Here is a 25,306-nt window from a genome sequence, read left to right on the forward strand (position 1 = left end):
GGAGTAAATAAAACAGCACATCCACTCTCAGGAGCCTATTTAGGATGCTCTTACTTTTTTTCCAAAAAAAAGAAGCAGCAAAATAGCAAGGGTGGTGGAAATAGGGTCTCTTAGACTCTGCTCATGGGAGCAGCTTTCCTGAAGGTTGCAAGTTACCACCTGCCAAGAATCTTTAACAAGTACAGAGTCATTCAGCTCACAGCTCCACTCGTGGGGCTTTATTCTCAAGAAATAACCCCGGGCACCTGGGTGGCTCAGTTGGTTAAACGTCTGACTTTGGATTGGGTTGTGATCTCGGGGTCCTGGAATCCAGCCCTGCATCAGGCTCCCTGCTAGGTAGGGATTCTGCTTGTCTCTCTCCCGCTGCCCCTCCCCCAACTCGTGCATTCTCTCTCTCTCAAATGAATGGATAAAAATCTTAAAAGAAAGAAAGAAAGAAAGAAAGAGAAAGAAAGAAAGAAAGAAAGAAAGAAAGAAAAAGAAAGAAAGAAAGAAAGAAAGAAAGAAAAAGAAAGAAAGAAAAAAAGAATCCAAGGTATGTGCAGAGAATGCATCGCTGGTTGCAGTGAAGAAGTGAAAACAATCTGGAGGTAGAGTGGAAGGAGGATTAAGCTCAGTCCACGCGTGCTGTGGAGCACTAAGCAATTGTTAAACAATGCTCACCCCAAGGGCAAGGGCACGAGCAGCAGACTATGGGTGTTCTGGGAGTCAGAGAAACATTGACTGTTACCGGAGGGGTTCTTGGTGTACCAGGCAAATCTGGCTAACGTGGCCCACGGAGCGGGAGGCTGTCTCCTGCTCCTTCCTGGGATATGCCTCCCACACACGCTGATTATGCTCAGCCTGACGCACTGCCCTTCAGGCGGGTGGGCTAATGATGGTGGCGTCTCTTTCTTTTAGTAAAAAGGATTCACAGAACCGGGGAGAATTTGAGATGCAACGCCTTGATTTTAGAATTAGATCATCAAAATCAGTAACTCTTAGGATTCAGAAATAAAGGTACTCTAGGCAAAGCTTCATCAGCTAACAAACAAAAGCCCAAGAACATTCAGGTTACCTCCACGTTGGGCTGCCACATTGATATCTCCTGCGGTCTATGATTCCAGGAATCCGTCTGGTCCAAAAGAGTTGCCTGACCCGGGTAGATGCTGCCAGCCATGGCCGTGATCCCATGTGAACCAGGATAGCCAGAGACCTGTGAATGCGGGGCAGCAGGGTCATGTTCCGGCACAGCATGCTTTCGCACAGTTCTGCTTTCCACATGCAAAGAAGCAACTAAGACGACCGAGAACACTGTGCAAACAGAACAATGGTGCCCACAGACATCCACGTGTGGATCCCCAGAGGCTGCAGGGTCCCTTAAGATGGGGAGATGACCCTGGATCATCCGAGTGGACCTAATGTAAAAGCAGGTTCCTTATACCAGTGGAAGGGGGGAGCAGAAGGGGAGAAATGACTACTGAAGAGTGGGCAGAGAGATATGGCACCGCTGGTTTTGAAGAGGGCGAAGGGTCATGGCCAAGGGATGCAGGTGGCTCTGGAAGGTGGTAAAGGCAAGGAAATGGATTCTCAACTAAAGCCTCAAGAAAGGTAATCCATAGAGGCCACGTAAATAAGTAATGCAAATATACACCAGGAAATCAGAAATTATTTACTTTACAACTCTGCACCCTTGATGCAAAAGCACCAGGGGCCATGAATGTGGCTCAGTGGGCACCGCTCTAGAGCACCTCCTGTCTAACAAACCGGGGCTGATGATGAGAGACACGGGCGTCGTGTTCCGACCGCAGTGGCTATGGCAGAGAAAAGACGTTCAGGTGCACACAGAGAAAAATTCCAGGGCAGAAGGAAAATGAGAGGAGTTTCTTTATACGGCTTCCTCCCTCAATCGAGAGAGAGAGAGAGAGGCCAGAATTAGCCGTGTTTCTGTAACCCACTGCGCTAGTACTGGAGGGGCAGGTTGTTCAGTTAATTTTTTAATGAGATAAAGCACAGCTAAATCCAGTATTTCCAAACATCAACACATTCTTCAACAAAGACTCTGCATTTGTTAGGTCTCTAGGCATTGATTTATACCAAAATTGCATACTGACAATATATAACTAATAAACTTTCAAATAATATGCACAGATGGTTCTCACAGTTTACTAGAATCAAAGTATTTCAATAAAAAATTCTGCTAAACATAAAATGTCACATCACTACTATTTTTGGTCAGAAGGGATACGTTACTGCCAAACAACTTTTAGGAATTTGCACAACAAAGAGATTTCAAATATTCTGTGGCAGTTTTCTACATAACACCAACCGTGTGACAGGATCAATGAGCATTTTTGGCTAAGAAGGAACATGAAATAACACCAGGCAATGTCCTATAGCCATTCTCATTTACAAGATAAGGAAACTTGGGGCCCAGGAGAGCTTAATCGTTCCTTTGCTTGATGAAAATATGAATGCTTTAATGTATCCACTGAATCCTTACTCTGTTCTACACAACGTTCCAGGCACTTAAAGTGGAGACAAGCCACTGTCCTCACAGGCTTCCCCTTGGGGGGGGGGGTGACAGCCACACATGAACACGCACCAGACCCCAGGTGGTGGAAGTGACATAGGCCAGTGTGCCCTGGGTGTGCGGCGAGGGCCTGCGGAGGCCTGCATTCTGTCTTATCAGCAGATGCTGTTGCGCCTTCTCTAAACAAGTTTGGAGGGCCCAGGGATTCACGCCTCCTCCAGGCAAGTGGGTGTCTCAGAAGAGTGTCTCCCAAAACAGGGCTCTCAGTCATGCAGCATCACCTTGGGGCGCTTGTTAACAACGTGATACTCCTGGGTCCCCCTTCAGAATTAGTACAGTGGGATCTGGAGGCAGCAAAGCAGGTGAAGAGCCTGGCACGGACCCAATTTCAGTGTCTCGATGTACTACCATCCTTTCTAGTACGGGACGGCCCGCGCTCTTTCCCTGGGACTCTATGCCAACAGTGAAGAGTATTTGTCCATACTAATACAAGAGGCCTGGATTTAAATCACAGTTGAGAGGCATGTAAAGGAATAAAAATGCTTTCATTTGACCCTCAGCAATCCCGTGAAGGACGCCCGGTAAGCGTGCTTCTCTTTTTGCTCCTGAGAAGTGTGTCGAAGGGGATGGCAGTTAAAGGAACTTTCAGCTTCTCCCTCTCCGGACAAAGACCCAAGGACTACCCATTGCTTGTTTTGTGTGTGACTTATTCTTCAGTGAAGTGCCTTCTGCTCAAGGCTGGTCATCATAACTGCCCTAGTCAGCCAGCTACGAGAATCAGGAACACAAGAGGCGCGGCTACGAAAGGGCCACAGCCGACGCGAATTACCAGAGGTGATTTTCCTTCCTACAAGTGATTTGGCCTAGTCTCCAAATAACGTTACCATGGGTACAAATCTGCGGTACAGCCACACTGTGGAATACTGCTCAGCACTAGAAAGTTGTGAGCACTCGAAGACACCACAAGTACACACAGCTGAGCACGCAAGAGGACACCCCGTGTGATCCATTCCTCTGAGTCCAGAGCACGCAACACCAGTCGCTGGCAACGGTCGGAGAATGGCTGTGCCCAGGCAGCAGGCGGCTGACTGGGAGGGGAGGGCTCCTTCCAGGCCCACACACATGTTCTCTGTCTTGGTGTGGTGTGGGGGACACGGGCGTACACGTCTGTCACAACATCTGTGCGTTTACAAATACTCTCCCCTCAAGACCAAAACGTTACTGACTTTGCTTCTGGCCCTTTTCTTTCAAGGACCGTCTTTCCTAATTTGTGTAAGATATTTGCCTGTAAGTCTGACCCTCTATCCACACCTGTCCAAGATGGCCTCTTGTCTGGTTTTTAAGGTAAATTTGAATGTTATTCTTGCCTTCCAGAAACACCACCCAGTTCATCACTACCTCTGCATACAGTAGGGGCCACCGGATTTGCCCCACACGTCACCCAAATGGAGGAAAGGAATGGAGTAGAGAACGTGGGGCAGGACACCTGCCCAGCTGCTTTAAGGCCAAGGGGTCAGTGACAGCGCTCCGGGCTGTCAACACAGCATCCACTTAGACAATTATTAGGTTGATCTCTCTCTAGCTTTCTGCTTGCCAAACCATACTCCTACATACAGAAATAAAGAATATAAAATCTACAATGTCCCTCCCCACCCCCAAGCGTGAAGAATGAAAGATGTCTTCTGTCTGTAATGCCGCCGTACCTGGTAATGATTGGTTTGTACCATGTGCTGTGGGCTGGGATAAAATCCTTCACTGGACCTTGGACTCGGGTAACCGGGTCTGCTGGGCTGTGAACACATCAACAGAGCATCATAGGAATGAGTGTTTTGAAAATTTTGTTAAATCTATGTTTTACTGAAAATAACAGAAAAAGGCATTTCTCTAAAAGACTTTAGTTGGAAAGAATGATAAAGAGCATCCAGACACTTCAGTGGGGAAAACAGTCTTTCCCACAAACGTCCGGGACAGCAGGGTATCCCCATGTGAAAACACGAAGCCGGGCCCCTTCCCCACAATACACACACAGATTAACTCAAAATGGATCACGGATCTAAATGTAAGAGGTAAAACTATAAAACTCTTAGAGAACGGGCCAGTCTTTGTAACCCTGGGTAGGCAAAGGTTTTGTAGACAGGACACCAAAAGCTCAATCAATAAGAACAAAAAAGATAAATTACACATCGTCCAAATTAAAAGCTTCTGTGCTGCAAATGGCACCACCAAGAAGAGACAACCCACAGAGCGGAAGAAAACATTTGCATATCAGGTATGTATGAGAGAATCATATGCAGAGATATACAAAGAACTCCTGGAGCTCAACAATAAAATGATAAATAATCTGAATAAACGGTGGGCAAAGGACTTGAGCGGACCCGAGGGAGATCTATCAGGGGCCAACAAGATGCGTGACACCTTCCGGCACCAAGGAAATGCGAATCGGAAGGCTTTCGGAGCAGGGAGTTCATTTGGCTCTGTGGCTTCCTGGCCCTGTGACCGGGCAAGTGGGGAGCCGAATGGTGTCTGCGTCTATCAGACAGGAGCTGAGCTATACAGACTGGGAAGTCACTCCCAGTCTAAAATTATCAATCTGTTTGCGACCTACATGAATTTAAAGTTCATAGCAAAAGAATGGTTTAGTCTGAAATAGAAGTCCACAAAATTTTCTAAATCTGACGGATTTAACAGAGCAGAAACCCACTGTTCTCCAGCCAAATGAAGTCCAGAATAAAAGGAGACGATTTAGGTGCCAGCAAGTCCAGGGGAGGAAAGAAACACCTCAAGAGCCCCTGTCTCTTCCTATGGACGCACATGGTCCTGGAGGAACACACGCTTTGCTCGAATTAAGTTCTGAGGAAGTCTGGGTGTCCAGGAGGAGCCTCGCTACCCGCCCGCTCTGCTCACACTGTCTCCGCTGCCCGTCCTTTGAGTCTTCTCTGGAGAGTGCCTGAAATCTCTTGTTTTCTCCCACCCGATGTGACACCCCAGTCCTCTGCTCTCCTCTGTGATGTATTTCCAGTGCTCTAGCCCTACCACCGCAGGCCTGCTCCACCTCCGAGGCTGGAAAATGTGCCCTCATCCCTTTAGCCGACACTTCAGTGGCCCAGATGCGGTTTGCCCCAAACCTACCCAAATATGAGGATGGATCCCCAAGACCCCTGGGAACAGGAAAGGGACATCAAAGGGGTGTCATAGGCTTTACCCTGTGTTCTAGGGTGGCAATTTCCAAAGTACGTTCCATGAAGCCCAAGGGACTACCCTTCAGATTTATATTTTTTAAAGGTTTCATTTGAACAAGTGGTTAAGAGAGGTAAAGAAAAACAACAAACAACAAAGTTCGACTATTTCTGTTGTAGGACACTGGAGAGGCAGCACTCGTTGTAAAGCTATGTGTTAACATGTAAGCGTGGCGTGGTGCTCTGGGAAAGGCCTCCCAGAGTCCAAGCATGGAAGGGTGCAGCGCCAAGGATTCGGACAGTAACCACACCGACAGCTGTACAGCTGTGTCCCCTGGCTTAGATTCTGGAGGTGGCATGTAAGTAACACCCGCACAAAGAAACTTTTACTCAGTATGGCCTATGTGCACAGAGCTAGGTGCTTCCCACACAACGTGACAAGCTGAACAGCATGCCACCCAGGAATATTATCACTCTGCTCTGCAGAGGATGAAACTGAGGCTTGGAGAGCTCAGGCAATGTGAACAGGCTGCACAGTCCATACTGGTGGAACTGCTCGCTCCGAAATCTGCTACGTGGGGATGCTGCTCGATGACCAGCGCACTTGGACTTGACAAATAAAAAGAAACAAAAGGAACTGACCAGAGACTGGCAAAATCTCCATACAACATCCCCGAGGGACTCCGACTTCAGTGGACAGCAAAAGAGCACGTGCAAGGTTCCATTTCAAAATAAAACAGGAAGATGAAGACCAGCTTTAGGGCAGACAAAACTATCGCACCAAGAGTAGCACAAAATCAGATTCTGCTAACAGTGGCTGTGGAGAGTGCACACGTACCGTCGAAGAGCTGTGCTGTGTTCTCTACAAACAGGGAGCCGGCATGGCAGGCGGGGGCAGGCTCGGGACCCGAGGGCCAGGGCGTGTGGTCAGGGCCGCTCACCTCTCTGTGCCTCCGCATTCTCAACGGGGAAATGGGGACAGGGCTCTCGTGAAGATGGAACAACACGTCAGGTTCTCTGCAGATGGCCTCCGAGCACGTGACCCAAAGTGTCACTTGCTACTAAGTGTTATGATTCAGCAGGGACACTCCCTCCTTCTCAAAGACACAAACTTGGGTTGTACTATTTTTTAATAAAGCAAGTGATGGAGCTGAGGGAGTGTTCGCTGAAGTCCTGCCGAGTGAGGAGGAAGAGAAAGGAAAAACGGACCCACCCTACCCGGTGGTTCTGAGTCAGGTGGCGGTGCTCCTGCCAGGGGTTGGGAGTAACTGAGAGGGCGCAGCTGCTGAGCACGGCCACCGGCATCCGGGGTCAGGACGACAGGGCCCGTTCTCCTCTCAGACGCCCCGCTCGAACTTACAGAGGTAGAACAACAACAAAGCCTGCAACCCGAACCCAAGTAACACTTGGCATAGTTTCTCAGACACTGAACCTCCTGGAACAGCAACTCCTGTGTCTACTGACGGACAATGTTACTTTGTTTTGTTTGCACTTTACCAAGATTTTTCGCCATTCTAGAAAATCACATCACACGACCAGTGAAATCCACGCTCCGCTGTGGCCGTGGGCCGTGCATTTGTAGCTGTGTCCCTATGGCGTGCCCACACACAGGCACAGCACCTGGCCACCTCACCACTCCTGTGGGTGCGATCCCAGCCGAGCGTCTCCTGCAGGCGTGTGCCCGTGTTTTAGCTTTCTTGTGCAGTTAGTAGCCGAAGAACTGGCATTCTGAAGTTAGGAAGTCATTTTACTATCTGTGTATTCTACCTGAGGGCTAGCGCGGGGTATCACAAAACACTCCTTACAGAAGTGGAGTGCTGGGTCCTGTTGGGGCTGAGAAACGCTTCTGAGGCAGCCACTCTGAAACGCTTTATTTTCAGGACCCCTTTATATTTTCAAAAATTACTGAGGACTCCAAGGGTTTTAGCTGGAATATTATCTACCAATATTCACATTATTAAAATTAAAACACTTAAAAATAACGAACTAATTATATGTTTAAAAAAAATACCTATTAAAAAAAAATCAGTGAGCAGAGTGGCACCCATCACATGCGTGTATGCACTTCCCGTGACGTCAGGCCTAGCAGGAGGCCACCCGTTCTCCCACGGGCTTCCGCTCTGTCACGCTGCGGCGCATGGAGAAAATCCAGCCTCACACGGCTGTACAGCTGGGAAGGCAGGAGTCTAACAGTTTCTTGGCACAGATGTGGGCATTGTTTCTGATATCACACCCCAACTCAGGAAGTGGTGGTTTCTTGACCTGCAGTGTGGAATCTGAAACAGTGTCATTATCTATGAAATTAAGATCCGTGACTCCGTCTTGTACTGTGAATGGATCTTCTACCTACGTGTGATTCTGTGACGTCCTGCAGCGATCATGTGGAGAATGCGAGTCGCTGCGGTACGTGGACCTTCACAACGCCGACTCCTTTCAGTGGACATATGGAAAAATCACGTTTGTTAATGTCACTTTGAACTCATCAGAAAAGTCTCAGAGTTGGGACGCTGTCAAGGTCATGGTGATGGATGTTTTTCAAAATTCTAATTTTTGCTTGAAAACTAAAATTTTATCATCGGCAACAAGCTATCAGTTGTTCTCCTTGATGACACAGTCTCACTTCTTTCTTTTTTGAGAAAATGTCTACCAAATGCCCAACTCCGAACAACCACAGCGTCCGCCCACTCTACTTTCGAGAAAAACTGGTTTTCCATGAGAAAAGTGGTTAGTTCCACAACTCAGCTGCACAGCGTCTTCCCTGTGCTTGCTGTTTCCTCCCACAGAAGGCCTGTGACCGCCTCATCAAGGTCATTCTTCAGCACCCTGGCGTCTCTTTCTTGCGTGAGCACGGTGGCGAACAGAGTGATGACCAGCACGGTATGGCACCATTGCCCGGGCGTGTGCCAAGGTGACCGCGGCTTCGTTCACTGTTACGTCTGCAAGAGGACCTCAAATGCCAGCAGAACGGATGAGGCCAACGACACGTGGACATTATTATGAAACGGGTTTTGCTCTCACGGCCCTCTCAAATGGTCTTGGGGACCCAGAGGTCCAAGAAATATATTTTCAAAACTGCCAAAAAGGATATTTTTAGCCAGAGGCTCTCCACTGATCCAATGGGGACATGCAGGACAACTTGCAGCAATGAAATGAACCCAGGCTGCACTCCTCTGAAGATTATTATTGTGTGAAAAAATTGGTATTAAGTACCGATGAAGAAATTGGTAACATGTTTTTAATAATTAGCTTTGCAGGGGCGCCCGGGTGGCTCAGTTGGTTAAGTGACTGCCTTCGGCTCAGGTCATGATCCTGGAGTCCCGGGATCGAGTCCCGCATCGGGCTCCCTGCTTGGCGGGGAGTCTGCTTCTCCCTCTGACCCTCCCCCTCTCATGCTCTCTCTCTCTCTCTCATTCTCGCTCTCAAATAAATAAATAAAATCTTTAAAAAAAAAAAATAATTAGCTTTGCAGTCATAATGCTTTTGCCATTAAGTCTTATAACTAAGATTTTAAAATTTTTTAAAGATTTTATTTATTTGAGAAACAGAGAGAGAGAGAGAGAGAGAGAGAGCGCAGAAGCAGGGGCAGCGGCAGAGGGAGAAGCAGGCTCCCTGCTGGGCAGGGAGCTCCGTGTGGGGCTCGAGCCCAAGACCTGGGATCATGAGCTGAGCCGAAGGCAGACTAAGCTTTTAATTCTGAATCTTGAATGTGGGAGAGAAAAATATTTCACTTTAAAAAACTAACTAGGCTGCATTACAGATTTTATTAGTACATAACATTCATCTATAAAAGCCAAAATCCTACGTGAACTGAAGAAAATGGAGTTTGCTGTCCAAAGACAGCACAGTACTATAAAGACTGATGAGGCTCCAGAGTTCCCACTTCACAGGGTGGAGGAAACTGCAGGACGCAACGCTAGGCTAGCATCCTGGAGACGAGGGACTTACTTGCAGCTGGGCCAAATACGGTGCCCATATGAGCAGAGTCTGATTCTACCACAGAGAAGGGAAAACACCGCATCCAGACCTGGTTCTGACTGGCAAGGGAGCCAAATAATTAGTGTATTTGTTTATGTTCAACAAGCATCTGTATATTTACACTAGTGCAGATGATTTTCTAGCCATGCAAACTTAATCCACGGGTTGTCAACCTTCTCCTCCAAGTGTCAAAGAGTGGATATTTTAATCTGTGCAGCCACGCTCTGACTGACCCTGCCGCAGCCTGAAACCAGCCAGGGACAAGACACAAACGAAGCATGCAATTCATTCCGATAAAACTGTAATCACAAAAGCAGGCAATGGGCTAGAGTCTGCTGACCCACTGTAAAGGGCAGAACGATCTCCAATTATAGAGAAGAGTCTCAAAACAGGCACTTTGAAAAAGGTCCCAAAACCAGGAAAAAAAATGTCTTTGTATTCTAAAACAGAAAAAGCCTAACCTCATACTACAGCGTCTAAAATTTAGCCAAATGAAAATGATTAAACATCCTACAGACTGAGATATAGGAGAACGCCGAGATGGACAAAGTTCTTTAATTCTGTGGGCTTTGGGGGATGCTGCAAGGTGTGGTGCTCACCACCAAGTGCGTACAGCACCTGACGCCTCCCTGACTCCCTCAAGGGCCGCAGACGCAGGACCTCCCGCGGCCTTCACCACACCCCCGAGGGGTAGGGATGTTAACACGCTTGTTGCACAGCGAGGAGAGTGAGGCTGGCAACAGGCAGGGGGACTGCCCAGTCATCAGAGCCCCTCTGAAGAGATCCACTTGGCCCCTAGGCCCGAGGTCTAGCTTTGAGACTCTCCCGCCTCCCAGGCCCGGACCACTGTCCCGTTGCTCCTGAGTTAAGAAACAGGCAAACATGTATATACAAAGGGGAGGGCTGGACATGTTGGGATGAGGGGCTCTCAGTTCTCTCAGTTTTTCTGTGGGTAACTAAGGGTTTATTGGTTGTTGTTAAACCAGGAGACGCAGAAGCATACTGGTTTTGTCACTAACTCACTCAAAGGAACACCAGTTGACAGATGGTGTGGCCTGCCTCCTCTGGGCCTCAGTTTTTCTACTTGTTCAGGAGGCTGGACTAGGGAACCCTTCACCTCTAAAATTCTGAAGAATTGTGTCAGTCACCTGTAGTCACTTTAAATGTGTGATAATGTTTACCGTTACACAGTTGAAAATACCAACCAAGAAAATACAAGCTTTCAGGCATCATAAAAAAATAGGTACAATATTTAAATAGTACTTTGTGCTAATGGGCCTCTGAACATTTTTCAAAAAAAAAATGAAGAATTGTCAGCTTAATATATTTTTAGCTCATTAATTAGTAGGTAAAGCCTATTATCTATTTACATTCCAGAAAATGTTCTAAACTGGATTATTCATGGCAAGTAAACCACTGTGTAAAAATACCATTCTGTCAAAAGCAAAAGGTGTATAAAGAATTCTTAATCTCATGGGAGTGTTTAAGGGCCAACTATGTCCAAAACCTCAGCCACAGTGTGGCTGAGCAACGGGGGAAGGCTTTGGCCACCTCCCAGAGGTTGAGGATTTGAAGACGGTGGACAGGCAAGGCCTGGGGCTGTTGCCCGCAGATCTTAACACGCGAATGCAATGTGCCTCCAGTCCCCATACCTAGAAGCCAGCCACGGACAGCAGGCAGGGAATGCACAAGGCTCTCACCCAAACCCTACCCTAAAGGAACGGGGTTAGGTGCAATTTGACTCAATTTAAAATAGAGCAAAATGTAAAGCATTCAGGTGGCTGGTTTTAGTCCATCTGAGCTTTTCATCCTGACTCGATCCTTAGCAAGGTTCCTGACAAGCAACAAAGGGAAACCCTCCTCCACACCTGGTGTGCTCACTGAAGTCTGAGGATGGGGGGTGGGGAGCCAAGGGAGAGGCTTTTAAGACCACATCTAATCTAACGGCTTGAGCCTGACACCGGCCTACGGCTGAAATGCAAATTAGGAAGGGAGTGCACGTGAGGGTAACATGCAGGGCAAACGGGCCGGAGCAGTGGTGCTCTAAGGACTATTCCTAGAACCACCTGATGCTTGGCTATTTCCCCACACACAGCAGCTGCCCATACCATCCACCTCAAAAGTTAGCAGGAGTAATGCCAAAGTGGGGGTAGGGGCCTTTGCTACCTTGGGTGGCGCTTCGTCGGACCCTCCGGAGTCCCAGGACACTGTGACCTGTCTTCTGGACTCCATCCTCATCCGTTCTTCTTGCTGAACCTTCTCCTCCTCCAGGATTGTGCTAGAGAGACAATACATGGTTTAAGGGGAGCTGACAGCCAGAGTGAGCGAGCACACACCAGACCCCACCCGGGCTTATCTGAGGAGCACCAGCTGGCTAGCTAGAGGAAAACAATAAGGGAAGGGAGATCGGATCAGGTTTCTTAACTCTGCACAGGATGACTCTAGAATAGCCTCGGTCCCAACGGCAAGTCGGTTTTCAGCACAGCCGTAGGTAAGAAAAGGACAGCTGGGAAGACGAGGAGAGCTTGCGGAAAATCAAAGATGAGCCAGGGGCGGGGGGTGGCGGGGAAGATGTTTGTACACCAAGTTTACTTTGAGCAGAATAGAACTGCCCTGAGAAATCCCAAGCAAGGCTTCGTCAAGCACGGCCAAGTGCCGGGACGGGCTCCTCACACGCACACAGAGCCCCACGTCCTGTGAGCACAGCAGCACGCAGGGTGACAAATTCGCAATCTGGCCAATAATCTCCCTACCCCGCTCACTACCGTCTCCCGAACTTTCGGCCTGGCCAGTGCTTTATCTCACCCGGAAAATGAGGACACGGGCAGCCGGCCGCCGCTCCTCACCGCGGCCCGGCAGAGGCTACCTGCCGCCCCGCCCGGCCCGCGGCCGCCGCTCCTCGGGCACTGCTGCGCGCCTCCTTAGCCTTGGCCGCCTGCCATGCCGCCAACCACCCTGCACGCAGACGGAGCGGGCCCCCGCCAGCTCCCCTGGCCGCAGGACCCCGGGGGGCTCGGCGGGCGCCAGGTCCCCGTGCCCCTGGGCCTCACCGCGGCCACGGCTCTGTCCTGCACGCCGCCAGCCCCCGCTCGGCCTCTGAGAATGACGCTCATTCACGGTTTCGAGCCTCCGGGTGGAGCGCCGTCAATAACCAGCCAGAATTACTCATGAAAGAGTGAGGTCAGCTACAGCAGACCCTTTCTAATCTGGGAATTTGCTCAACTGTTTCAGAAAGACATTCCTGCCTGCCTGGGGCTGGAGCGGGTGGTTTCTCACACAAGCTAACTCCTGCAATCACCTTTAAGTCAGGGAAGGACGGACAAATCCACTTCATGATTGCTCTGAGTCAGCAAACCCTGACTACAGATGCAAGCGTAGTTCTTTTTTTCTTTTAAAGGCACGGCTATGTTTTCCTCCGGGATGACTTTAGCGCTTTAAGAGGAAAGCTTTCAGCCAAAAGATTCTACTCCCTCCTGAAAGTATGATTTTGGTTTTCTTCATGCTCCAGCTGGACGATCCCAGCTTAGAAAGGAACACGGCACCTTGACAAGCTCCAGACAAAGCAAGAATCAGAGTCACGCTCCAGACTGGCCAGGGGCGCGCCGAGACAGCGCTGCTGGGGACCGAGCCCTGGGGCCGGGGATGGGGACTCCAGCCACAGTGCACCGTCGGCTTGCCTTGTGCTCCCACTGGGCTGCGCTGCGACCCGACAGCCCACTGTCACACGCAGTCAGTGCGGATGCTGGAGCACCGCCGTGTGCATGAGCCGTGACAGGCAGTGGGGCCGTGAAGCCACACCAGCAGGGCCAACCAGCTGAGTGGCCAACAGGAGCCGACACCAAGCCTACCGCACGCCAACAGGGAAGGACTGCGGGCCACCTTCTTTGAGATGGACACACTGGGTGCAGGAGCCCAGGCTGAGATCACTGGCCTGAGAGAGGAGCTGCCCCTGGTTAGTTTTTCTGCACGCTTCTCTCATGCAGGGCCCTAAATAATAGACCCTGAATCTGAATTTCCAAACATCGTTTTAACAACTGAAAAATCCATAAAAATCAGGTAAAAAAAAAAAAGTCAAGAAATTTGTCCTTTTTTCCAGCTTCTTCAAATAACTGAAAAACAGGCAAGCTCTGAGAAGGCCACGTGCGACGACCTAGTCTTTAGCACAATGGGAACTCCCTTTTAAATAGGTCCCATTAAGGCAGTTTATGTCATATGGATTGTTCTGTGAAATGGGTCTCCCTGGTCTTAAGGTTACTGTTCCCCATGAAAACCTCCAAAGATCCTGTGAGGTCCCTGCCACAGGAGACCCTCTCAGGCTCCGTCCGCCCTGGTTCTTCCACATTCCCTCTCCCCTGCTCTCCGACCTCCCGAATCGACTGTCTGAATCCTTCAGGGAGGCCCTTCTACCACTCAAGCACACACACCACTTGGCTGCACTGTGGGGTTAGACTGTCCGAGTCTCGCCGCTGTCCCGCTCGGACCCTGCTTCCCTGTCGGTTTACAGCGTGTGCACATGACTGGCACCGAGGCCTCTCTTTCCCCGAACCTGCCAGCCGCACCCCCGGCAGAACAGTGGTAACGGGGATGGGAGTACTTTGATCTCAGTACTTGGTTCTCATACCAAAAAGAACATGTCAAAATGCTTCTGAGAAACCATCATTTGTTGCTCAGAGCAGTCAAGAGTGTAAATAACCCATAAAAGATGTTTTTACAATGGGAGGGCTATCCCACAGACGGAGTACGGGTACACACGGAGACGTTTCTGAACTTCTCTCTTTAAAGCTGCTGCAGAGCCCGGAGCAAGAAACCAGAATGTGCAGAGGGTCAAGGAGGTCAAATTTAAACATACTTTCCCAAACTGCAAATATTTTTAGTAGCAATACATTCCATGTGAAAGAGTCTGGCTGCCTGATGTGAGCTGGCAATAAGCCGCCATGGTTTCTCTGGGGACGGCGGTTTCTAGGGCTCAAACTTCAAAGTAGATGAACCGGGGAAAGCTCGGGCTGCTCCTTACAGACGGTAGGACACGTGGCCATCCTGCCTGTGGTCACCCACCAGTCCCATCTAGTGAGATGTGTGAAGGGGAAAGCAGGGCTTTACATGGTGTTTCTTTTTTTTCCCCTCACTTCCCCCCACATCAACAGACACAGTCATCAAAGTCATCGACCTGGAGGACAAGGACACAGAGCGTGTGGGGCTGCTGACTGTTCTCTGGGCCTGCAGTGCTTCCAGGGAAACCTGCTCTCACGCTCTCCACCAGCTAGCATGGAGAGGTCTGATGAAATTTCCGTTCTGGAGCGACAAAGTGTGATTTCACTTCTAAAGTATTTTCATGGAGAGTAAGAAAGGGGTCTAATAGGTTCCTCGTTTCCAGCACTGAGCTAAGATGCAAAAACAAATCTTCAACCCAGACCAGCTTTAGAGTGGAAAAGGGCAATCGGTCCTGAGTGGCTGATAATTGAGCCATCCAAGCTGTGGGCAACAAGCTAGAAACCGCACGTCTGCCGGCTTCTGTGGGGCAGGCCTCCTTGCCTCTTTCAACGTGTTCACTCATTCAGAAATGAGAATAATACTGTCTACCCTACCCATTGTTAGGGTGGGAAATAAAGTACATGGAAAAAAACCAGTAAAGCTTTGAAGTAAATGTTAGTTAGCTCCGTACTTTTACCTGATCTTTTACCACCAGGAAAGAAAGGTTTTCTCTAATTTCTGGCATTTCCCTGTGAGTGATGCACTACTGTTGTTCTCTCTGAAACTGCAAACCATTTCTTCTTTTAAATATAAGAAATACTCTTTGCTCAAATAACGTTTTCTTAAAGATTGGACTTCAGGGGCTCCTGGGTGGCTCAGTCGGTTAAGCAGCTGCCTTCAGCTCAGGTCATGATCCCGGGGTCCTGGGATCGAGCCCCGTGGTGGGCTCCCTGCTCAGCAGGGAGCCTGCTTCTCCCTCCCCCTCTGCCTACTTGGGTTCTCTCTCTCTCTGTCAAATAAATAAATAAAATCTTTCAAAAAAAAAAAAAGAGTGGACTTTAATCACCTAAGCATCACAAAATCAGCCTGGGTTGATAGGCTACTTAGGTGAATCTGGAAAACATCCAGAGAAAGAGCAGCAAGAAATTGGGAGGGAAAAAAGCCAAGAGGGAAAGAGCTCGTTTTGGCAAGTTCACGGGAATACCAGTTTTGAAACATGATCTCTTATAATTACCCAACATTGCCTCACCACAAAGGAATGGAACTGACCTTTTAACAAAAAACCCCGCCTGATATCTTTGCAGAAAACAAGTCTGGAGCCTTGAGATGCAGTCATGGATGGCATATCACTAAGTGGCTGACCTGTGGCTAAATGCAAAGCCATAGGGCTATAGCGTACACCTCTGCTCTTTTCTCTTACAAACGGGCAGAGCAGACTGGATGTCTAGTTCATGAATGCATCAAAACTGCATTTCTCTTCATGAATCTCAAACTGCAGGAAATAATGCACTTTTGTATGGTGGTGGCACTGCCCATCTCAAAATTATTTTTAAAAAATGTGATTTCTACTAAAATCTTTCTTTAAAAATAGTGACCTCTTTCTATTCCTGGCAAGTCTGCATAGCAACTATTTGATGAACCCTCTTGCAGATAGCAACTATGGACAATGACATAAGAAGCAACCCTGTGACTGAATAGGAGAGCAACCCACAGCAGCTGGACTATGACGCGGGGCTGGCACCGAGGGCGAGGGGCCCTGGATGAGACCCTGTTTAACGGCCATTCACCAGACAACAGACACTAGTCATAAAATCTGCCCAAAACCCTAGCTGAACCTGGAACCATGCACACACAGGACAGGCTCCAAGCAGCCCAGCTAAGGCAAAGAGAACTGAATTGAGATGTGGGCTACTGCTCACAGCATGGGGAGAGAATCTGTGATTTGAGACCAGCTAAGTTAATTGCCTGCTAAAACAAACCAACCATTCTTCAGAGGAATCTAACTGAATCCAGAGTTTTTGCAATCTATCATTCACAATGTCCAGGACATAATCTAAAATTACTCGATATACAAATGAACATGAAAACGTGATCCATTCTCATGAGGAAAAAACAACGTAAAGGAGGCGACTCCAAAGATGGCTCAGAAGTTGGAATTAGCAGGCAGGGGCTTGAAAGAGCTATTATATTCAAGGACATAAAGAAAAATCTCTTCATAATTAATGGAAAGATAAGAAATGTTAGCAAAGAAAAAGATACTTTAAGAAAGAGCCAAATGAAAATTCAATAATGAAAAATACAGTATCTGAAATAAAATCTCCACAGGATCAGATGACTGGTAGGATGGAGATGACAAAACAGTTAGGGAACTTGAGGACAAATCAATTAAAATTATCCAATCTGAAGGACTTGGAGAAAAAGACTGGGGGGTAAAAAGAAAAAGAACGGGTCCCTGGGACATGAAGGACACTATCAAAAGGCTTAACATACATGGAACTGGAATTTTAGAAGTGAGAAAATGGAGCAGAAAAAATACCTGAGCAGATAACTGTGAAAGACATACATTTACAGATTCAGGAGGGTCAGTGAACCCCAGGTATGATCAATACAAAGAAAACCACACCCCGCACATCCTAGCAAAACTGCTAACATCCAATGACAAAGAGAAAAACCATGCAAGCAGCCAGTAAAAAATGACAAAGCACGGACGGAGGAACAATGATTCAAAAGGCCAATGACTTCTTATTAGAAATAACAGAGGTCAGTGGAAGAACAGCTTTAAAGTGCCGGAAGAAAAAAATACAGCACCACCGTCAAGTTGGAACTCTGTTCTAGTGAAATTAAGTTCAATGAATTTTCAGATAAGAACCCCAAAAAAACTAATGGAATTCACCACCAACAGACGAACACAGAAAATGCTCAAGAAGTTCTCTGGGTGAATGGGAAACAGCAGAAAAAACTTCAGGAAAGAATGAAGAACGCTGTGAGGGGTTAAATATGAAAGACTGTTTTTTTACTTTCCGTAAGGTACTATTTAAAACACACAAAAAGGGGCTCCTGGGTGGCTCAGTTGTTAAGCGTCTGCCTTCGGCTCAGGTCATGATCCCAGGGTCCTGGCATCGAGCCCCACATTGGGCTCCCTGCTTGGCCGGGAGCCTGCTTCTCCTTCTCCCACGCCCCATTTGTGTTCCCTCTCTAGCTGTCTCTCTCTCTCTCTCTGTCAAATAAATTTAAAAAAAAAATCTTAAAATAAAAAATAAAACACACAAAAAAGTCTTATTTTGTGATATTACTAACATATACAACTGTGACCTATATGACATCTAGAGCATAAAGGACTGAGGTGGCGGCAAACGGACTTTCTCAGCTGTAAGAACCTGATACTGTAAGCACAGCACAGCTGTTAACTCTGAGTAGATGGGGAAAAGTTACATGCATATTGTAATCTCTAGAGCAATCACTAAAATTATAATGCAAAGGGTATTGCTAAAATGCAGATTTGGGGCTTAGAGGGAGAAAGAGGGACAGAGAGAGGCTGTTGGCTTCCCAGTGCTGAACTCTCAGCCAAGCACTGATGGCCTGAGCACACAGTGCTTTTGCTTCCCTCCCAGCTAGGCTGTAGGTGCATGTTCATTTGTAACTGGAACGAAGCCAGTGTTTCTCCATTTGTGTCCTGCATCCCTCCATCCATCGGTGAACTGAAGTCGAGGGGAGCCATGTGCAGCCACCGGCCCTTAGCTGCCCAGAGGGGAAGGAAGACCTTCATGGCTGCTCCACTCTCCCCTCATGTTTTTAGGGATAATAACCCTGGAGACAAAATTCAATGAAGGGGAAGGAAGAACAGCTGCAGAGAAAACAGAACTGGTCACAGAAAGAGAACTAAAGGGAAGGGTTCTGGTGGCTACTAGGTTAAGTTTGAGGGTTTCTGCGTGGGCTCTGATCATAAAGAGTAAATGCATGGACGACGGACATGTTGAGAGGCATCTCTTTACAGGTAGAACAAGTGAGGGGAGGAGAACAGTGCAAGGGGAAATCCAGGAGGCTCGGGGGGGCACCCTGAGGCTGACGCGCAAGAAGGAACACTGGTCTTGGAGGCAGGAGAAAGGGGCCCAGGCGCTTCCCTGTCAGTTGCACAATCCACGGCGAGTCATAGGACTTTTCTGAGCCTCAGCCTCCTTCAGTGAAAAGAGCAATAATAACTCAATTCTTAAGAACTGCCATGATGTCAAACAAGGTAATACACGTAAAAATGATGTGTGAAGCCATGTAAGTGCAAAGGACTAATTTTTATGAAATGCATGTTTAAATCTCCCTAAATCTATTCACACAAACCAAACACAGACGCACATGGAAAAGCCTGGAACACCTATGCACGGGCAGGAGCCAATGGCGGGTCAGAAGGATCCTCACGTAAACAGTTAAGACATAATTCCTAGTGGGGGGCACCTGGGTGGCTCAGTTGTTAAGCGTCTGCCTTTGGCTCGGGTCATGATCCCAGGGTCCTGGGATCCAGCCCCCCATCGGGCTCCCTGCTCAGCAGGAAGCCTGCTTCTCCCTCTCCCACACCCCCTGCTTGTGTTCCTGCTCTTGTTATCTCTCTCTCTGTCAAATAAGTAAATAAAACCTTAAAAAAAAGACATAATTCTTAGTGGAAAGAATGTAAATGTTATATCAAATTCCTATTAAATTTCAATTTACTCTTTACTTTTAATTACTGGTAAGGCTAAGGACCAAAAAAAACACACAAAAAACCCCAAAAAACCCTTGAAATTCAGACGCTGTGAATGTTTTTTATAATTTTTTATTTAAGGTTTCTAAAAATTTACTTAAGTAATCTCAAAACCCAATAGACATGACCCCGAGATCAAGAGCCACACACTCTTCTGCCCATGCCAGCCAGGCACCCCCAGATGCCGTGAACGTTTTAAGACGTCTATAGGACTAACTGAGAAATCAATTACTCTTCTAGATCATATCTAGACCCAACAGGCTAGCAAGGGAAGGGAAATACTGGTATGATGACTAAGGAGGAATTCAGACACCACCTTTGAAAGGAATTTTGGAAGCAAATACAAAACTACTTAAAAAAATACACAGAGAAGAAGCACAAATAACTCCTATCATCAATCAAACCTAGAGCTTTTAATTCAGAGTCCATATACTAGGATAAAGAGTCAGAAAAGATTAAAAAGACTTGTATAAGATGCTGTACACAGACTAAAAATTTAAAATCCGTGTCTCTGTAACGTGTCTATAAAATGTCTTTGTGTTTTGGTATCTGGATAATGATAGCTCACACTTTTGAATTCAAATAACCAGGTTTTTCTTTAACAGCAACTGATACTTTTTCTTCACCCTAAGGCTGCCGGGTCCCTTCCGGATCTTCAGGAAAAGCTTCGTTGTTACTGCTCCTAGCGCGGCTGTAACAGTGTGTGACCAACCTGAGCACGAGCCACGTACAGTTGGAAGCATTTCACATCATTTCATGTAACCCTGGAAACCAGACTGCAGGAGGGCTGTGTGACCCTGCTCCTACAGGGAGGTAAAGTCACTCGCCCAAGGTCACACAGCCTTTTCAAATTTCTTTTTAAACTGTAACCTTCATAACACAACACACATAACTCTCAACAGAAGGTTAAATTCCTCCCAACTCAAGTGCTGTCTGTACCTTCCCAGGTTAAACTCCTCCCCGCCCCCCCCCAAGGGGCCGGCACCCTCACAGACTGACCGAAACCAGTCTGTGTCCCGAGGAGCCCTGACACTTCACTGGACTATGATGCTGAGACGTAGTGCGAAAAACATGTCATCAGTCTGGGGCTGTAGCCACTCCAAGCTGCGTCCTAACCAGACAAATCTCTCAAAGGCCAGCTTTGCTTGATAATGTTCGAAAGCAAACACGACAGTATTAACTCACGATGACAAACAACCCCCTGCCCCCAAGGCCGACGCGGCAGGCCGCACCCACACGTGCTGGCTTCTGTCACCGCGCAGAGCCTCGCGGTCGGCTTCCACAATGCTCCCGCTCCCTACCGTACCCGGGGCTCCGAGGGCCAGAGCGGCAAAGTGCAGCACACTCAAGAGGTGACACAAAACACAGTGAACAGGACAAACGCTCTGGGGCCAGCGCACAGCAGCCAGGCAGCCCTCCAAGTTCATGGGTGAGGGCCTGTGTTCCTATGCCAGACACACTGCCCTTGCCTTTGGGGACATTCTCTGGTTGACAGTCAAAAAAACGTAAGAAAACCAGCTTCAAGAATTCCTTATAACACTTTTTTTTTTCCTTCCTTCTTTTCCCTTTTTAACTAAGCATTAGCAATTTGCTCACCAGTTGCAATCACAACACGGAGCACGTAAGGACATCTAGCTGTGTCTCAGGTCAAGGCCCAGAGTGTGCCAGCTGACAGCTTGGGCCCCGGACTCAGGTGGGCTCGCTGTGAGTTCCAGCTCTGGGACCTCAGGTGAGCTGCCTAAGCTCAGAGTTTCAGTCCCCTCTTTTGTGAACCCACGGTGGTGATACCATCTACATCTCCAAGGACTGTGAGGGCTAAGATGAAGTGACGTGAGGAAGTGCGTGGCTCAAGGGCCTGAGACCGGCTATCAAGGAACATGGTATTTGTTCGAGAGGTCTTCCTGAAAAGCACCGTGGCAGACACCAGCTCAAATCATGGAGCGTCTTCCAAAGTGATACTTACTAGGTCAGCCTTCTTTAGAACAGAAATGTTCAGGTGAACTGATACTCTTTACCACTTATATTCTTTTACCTAACCTTCATATGTGAAAACAGCGAGCTTAGAAACAAGGAGTAATTTCCAAAGGTTTAAAAACCACTATGGTGGGAACAATGAGCTTTTGTTCACTGCTGGGAGCAGAGCTGGTGTATCCGCTCTGGATACCAGCAGGACCCACTGATGCTACACCCGAACATGCCCACTAGCTCTTGGATACACACCCAACTTCAATTCCTGTACCCTTGCACACCAAAAAGACACAGCAGTGGCCTTCACAGCTCCAAGTTGGAAAGAACCTAAATTTCCACCAGGCAGATGAATAAACTATGGGATATTCACAAACAGAACACCACAGAGCAAGGAGAAAGAGGTGCAATTATCTGATACCATGGATGATCTCAAACTAAATGCTGAATAACATAAGCCACGAACAAAAGAGTACATACTAAGTGGTACCATTTACAGAAAGTTCAAAAGTAGGCAGAACCAATGCATGGTTAGCAGTTACCCTCGGAGGGCGAACAGTCATTGGAAAGGGGCATCTGGCGGGTTTCTGGAGCGGCGGCAATGTTGGTTTCTTATTCTGGATGCTGTTTACGTGCGTCTGCCCAATTTGTGACAATCCATGAGCAGTTTACTTCTTGGCTTATTTATATGTTCACATCTTTGTAGGTCAATACAAAGCTTTAAAAATACGGTATAAAACTTTAAATTGATAATTTTATTAGTTTATTTCCCCCATTTGTCTAAGAAGGATTTAAGAAAGCACATGTTAACGTGTTTCCCTAGACTGAGCTGAAACGGACAGCCTTACTTTCACTCCTGGGAAGCATAAGCTCCACAAGGGCAGATACTAAAGCTGCTTATTGTGGTTTCTTGGCACAGTAGCTATCAAAGAATTAACTGAATTAACCAGGGATTATATGATTTTTCCATTCAAAAGCTACTTGGGGCACTCTTACAGCCTGTCAGTCCTACAGGGCAAGCACACCACGGTACACAGAAGGAGTCATTTCGCAGGGTGTTCCTACCGGGGAGATTTTACACTTGCTACCAGGCCGCCCGCAGGCTCACCTCCTCGTCCTTCTCTGTGGATTCACATCTACGAATAAGAGAGTGGGACGTGAGGAGGACAGATGCTTGGAGTCATGGAGATCCACCCACGGAAGTCTGACCCAAGTGCTGTCTGACTCTGCTGGACAAGATTCATCCCTAGAGCCACTTCTCTCAACTCAGAGTAACAGACAAATGTATGGCCCACAGCTGTGTGGGATCCCATGGTGATCTACATCCATTCAAATTATTTTTTTTTCTTTAAAGATTTTATTTATTTATTTGACACACAGAAAGAGACACAGCGAGAGAGGGAACACAGCAGGGGCAGAAGCAGAGGGAGAAGCAGGCTTCCCGCGGAGCAGGGAGCCCGAAGCGGGGCTCGATCCCAGGACCCTGGGATCATGACCTGAGCTGAAGGCAGACGCATAACGACTGAGCCACCCAGGCGCCCCCAAATTCTTTTCTTTTTTTTTTTTTAAGATTTTTTAATTTATTTATTTGACAGAGAGAGAGGAACACAAGCGGGGGCAGTGGGAGAGGGAGAAGCAGGCCCCCCACGGAGCAGGGAGCCCGACGCGGGGCTCATTCCCAGGACCCTGGGACCACGACCTGAGCCGAAGGCAGACGCCCAATGACTGAGCCACCCAGGCGCCCCAAAATTATTTTCTTTTAAGGTAGAAATGGAGGATGGGACTTGGGAAACATTTTTAACTGACCTCTGGGGTAAAGACTGTCTGAAGTTTATTACTTTGTTAAACAATCTTCGATATAGTATAAATTTTGTAAAACTCAATAAAAGAATCTGTTTAATTACTATGACACACTGTTACATTTATAAATGTCCAAGCAAGCTATTAGAAGTTAAATTTTATTGGCCTCTTTGGTAGCCATATTATACATGTATAAAATGCCAAGTCAAACTCCATTTCTGACTGAAACAGGAAAACACAGAACAAATGAACGCTCAGTGGCCTGTGCTAACTGCAGAAGATGCATAAATCACAGCCTAGCTATGTTATATAGTCATGTGTGTGTGTATGGAATCGTTATATTTAGTTCTAAAAATTCACCTTGGATAGTTCTTGGAACTACTTTACCTAAAGAAACAGGCCTTCAGTGAACCCTGACGTGAGGTTTCACGCACTAAGCCATTACTGGAGCGGCCGTGGGGCCCCACTGTGCGCAGGCCCCTGGCCTGCAGGTGCGCGCAGCACCGAGGCGAGTATGACGATCCCTGCCCTCAAGGAGCCTCAGTCTAGTAGGGCTGAGACATACTAGACTGTGAGCTCCTCGAGGGCAGGAAAGGTGCTGTAGTCCTCTTGGCCCAGAGACCGGGCCCCAGGCTCAGCTCTCGTGCTGCTCACAGTGAACACGGGGGCAGCCATCTGGGGCAGCGCAGGGTGAGCACGACAAGAAGAACAAAGTGCTCTGGAGACTCCGCGGGCGGAGGCTCGTCGGCTGTGGAGCCACGGAGGAGCCGGCGTGTGAAAGCAGCCGAGAAAGAGGAGTAGGATTTCACCGGGAGGAGAAGGAGGAGTTCCAGGCCGAGGGGGGTTAGTGCGGTCACAGTGTGAGAAAGGGGTGGGCCGCGATGGAAGGAATCTTCAGTCTGCTCTGGAAGCCTCTACCTAATACAGGAGTCACGGGAGCCCACTGAGGGCTGTTCGAGCAAGGGAGCCACTCGTCCACAGCGATGTTTCAGAAGATCAACTAAGGGGCTCTGCCAGATGGATGGACAGTCCAGGTGGAGGAGCAGGGGAGGGGGTGCCCAGCCGGCCAGCCGGGGGCGGCAAGGAATTACTGCTCACTCCAAGATGGAGATGAACGCAAAGGCACCTTTGGGGCCTATTGAAGGTGAGGGCCAGGGGCTGCCTGGGAGGCAAGGCAACAGACTTGTTTTAGGATGAACATGATACTCAGCAGCAATGTGAACGTGGCTCTGGGCCTTGTGAGAAAAGGCAGGATGGAAGCTGAAGACAGACAGAGGTGAGAGGTTGGCACGGCCCAGAAAGCATACTGAGAGAAAGGAGGGCGGCCTGGGCGGACGTGTGGGCAATACACAGGGCGACCGTGGAGCAGCAGGTCGGGGCGTAAAGGAGGTGTCTGGGAGGCAGGCAGGAGGAACGATGGAACTGGTGTCAGAGAGGGGAGGAATTTCAAGGACAGAATCTGTCTAATTCTGAGGAAAGATCAAGGAGGAACAAAAAAATGTATGAGCAAAACATGAAATAAAGCATGTTCAAAATCCAGCTCTAGTAAGTGAGGGCATGTATCATGAATTGTATGAGAATTAAGAAACTGGAGATTTTTAGCTTGAAGAAAGCTGTGTAGAAACACCTGAAGGACTGTCATGTGGAAGGCGGAGCTGTGCTGTCTACGGGGCCCGAAAGGGTGGGGCCAGGCCGGCAGGTGCGCAGCACGGGGCCCAAGGAGGAGCCCCTTCCAGAGTGTGCTGCTCACTGTATGGTGAGGAACGGCTGACCCATCTCTTCCACCGGGCTGCAAATGCTGGGGGCAGGATTGTGTTTTGTTCATGGTTGAGTCCACAGAACCTGACTTAGAATAAAGTGGGAGCTTAGCCAATAATTCCTGACTGGGTGAATCTTTTATACCTCTCCCTATCAGCCTTCATTCTTCCGTGAAACACGCTCCTTGCCCGGAGCCTTGGCTAGCAAGCTGAGCTGCCTGAAGATGAGCTGGGGCTACAGGCAGTCTAGAAGGCTTCAAGCGCTGGGGGACAAGGATGGGCCAGAGGGGCCACCGGGGTCTTTTGGACCCTGATGTTTGGTAATTTTCTATGAAAAAAGACGAAGATACACCAAGTTTTAAAAATCTCACATAGAATCAGGGAAATATGAAGACAGGTTTTACAGCACACATTACATCAT

At 48.2% G+C, this 25,306-nt stretch overlaps 1 protein-coding gene across 13 annotated transcripts in view; it reads right to left on the bottom strand.

The window, feature by feature from the left end:
• The window catches only part of PTK2 (protein tyrosine kinase 2), a 234,875-nt gene that overhangs the window by 25,989 nt on the left and 183,580 nt on the right, over positions 1 to 25,306 (bottom strand). For all 13 annotated transcript variants that reach the window (XM_021688823.1, XM_021688822.1, XM_044914687.1 and 10 more), the window contains 3 exons: positions 11,830 to 11,941; positions 4,216 to 4,302; positions 1,058 to 1,195 (listed from right to left, as the gene is read on the bottom strand). In XM_021688823.1, coding sequence (XP_021544498.1) covers positions 1,058 to 1,195; positions 4,216 to 4,302; positions 11,830 to 11,941 — 337 coding nt within the window. The remainder of the gene's footprint in view (positions 1 to 1,057; positions 1,196 to 4,215; positions 4,303 to 11,829; positions 11,942 to 25,306) is intronic.

The sequence above is a fragment of the Neomonachus schauinslandi genome, chromosome 4 (genome assembly GCF_002201575.2).
Source record: "Neomonachus schauinslandi chromosome 4, ASM220157v2, whole genome shotgun sequence".
NCBI lineage: Eukaryota > Metazoa > Chordata > Mammalia > Carnivora > Phocidae > Neomonachus > Neomonachus schauinslandi.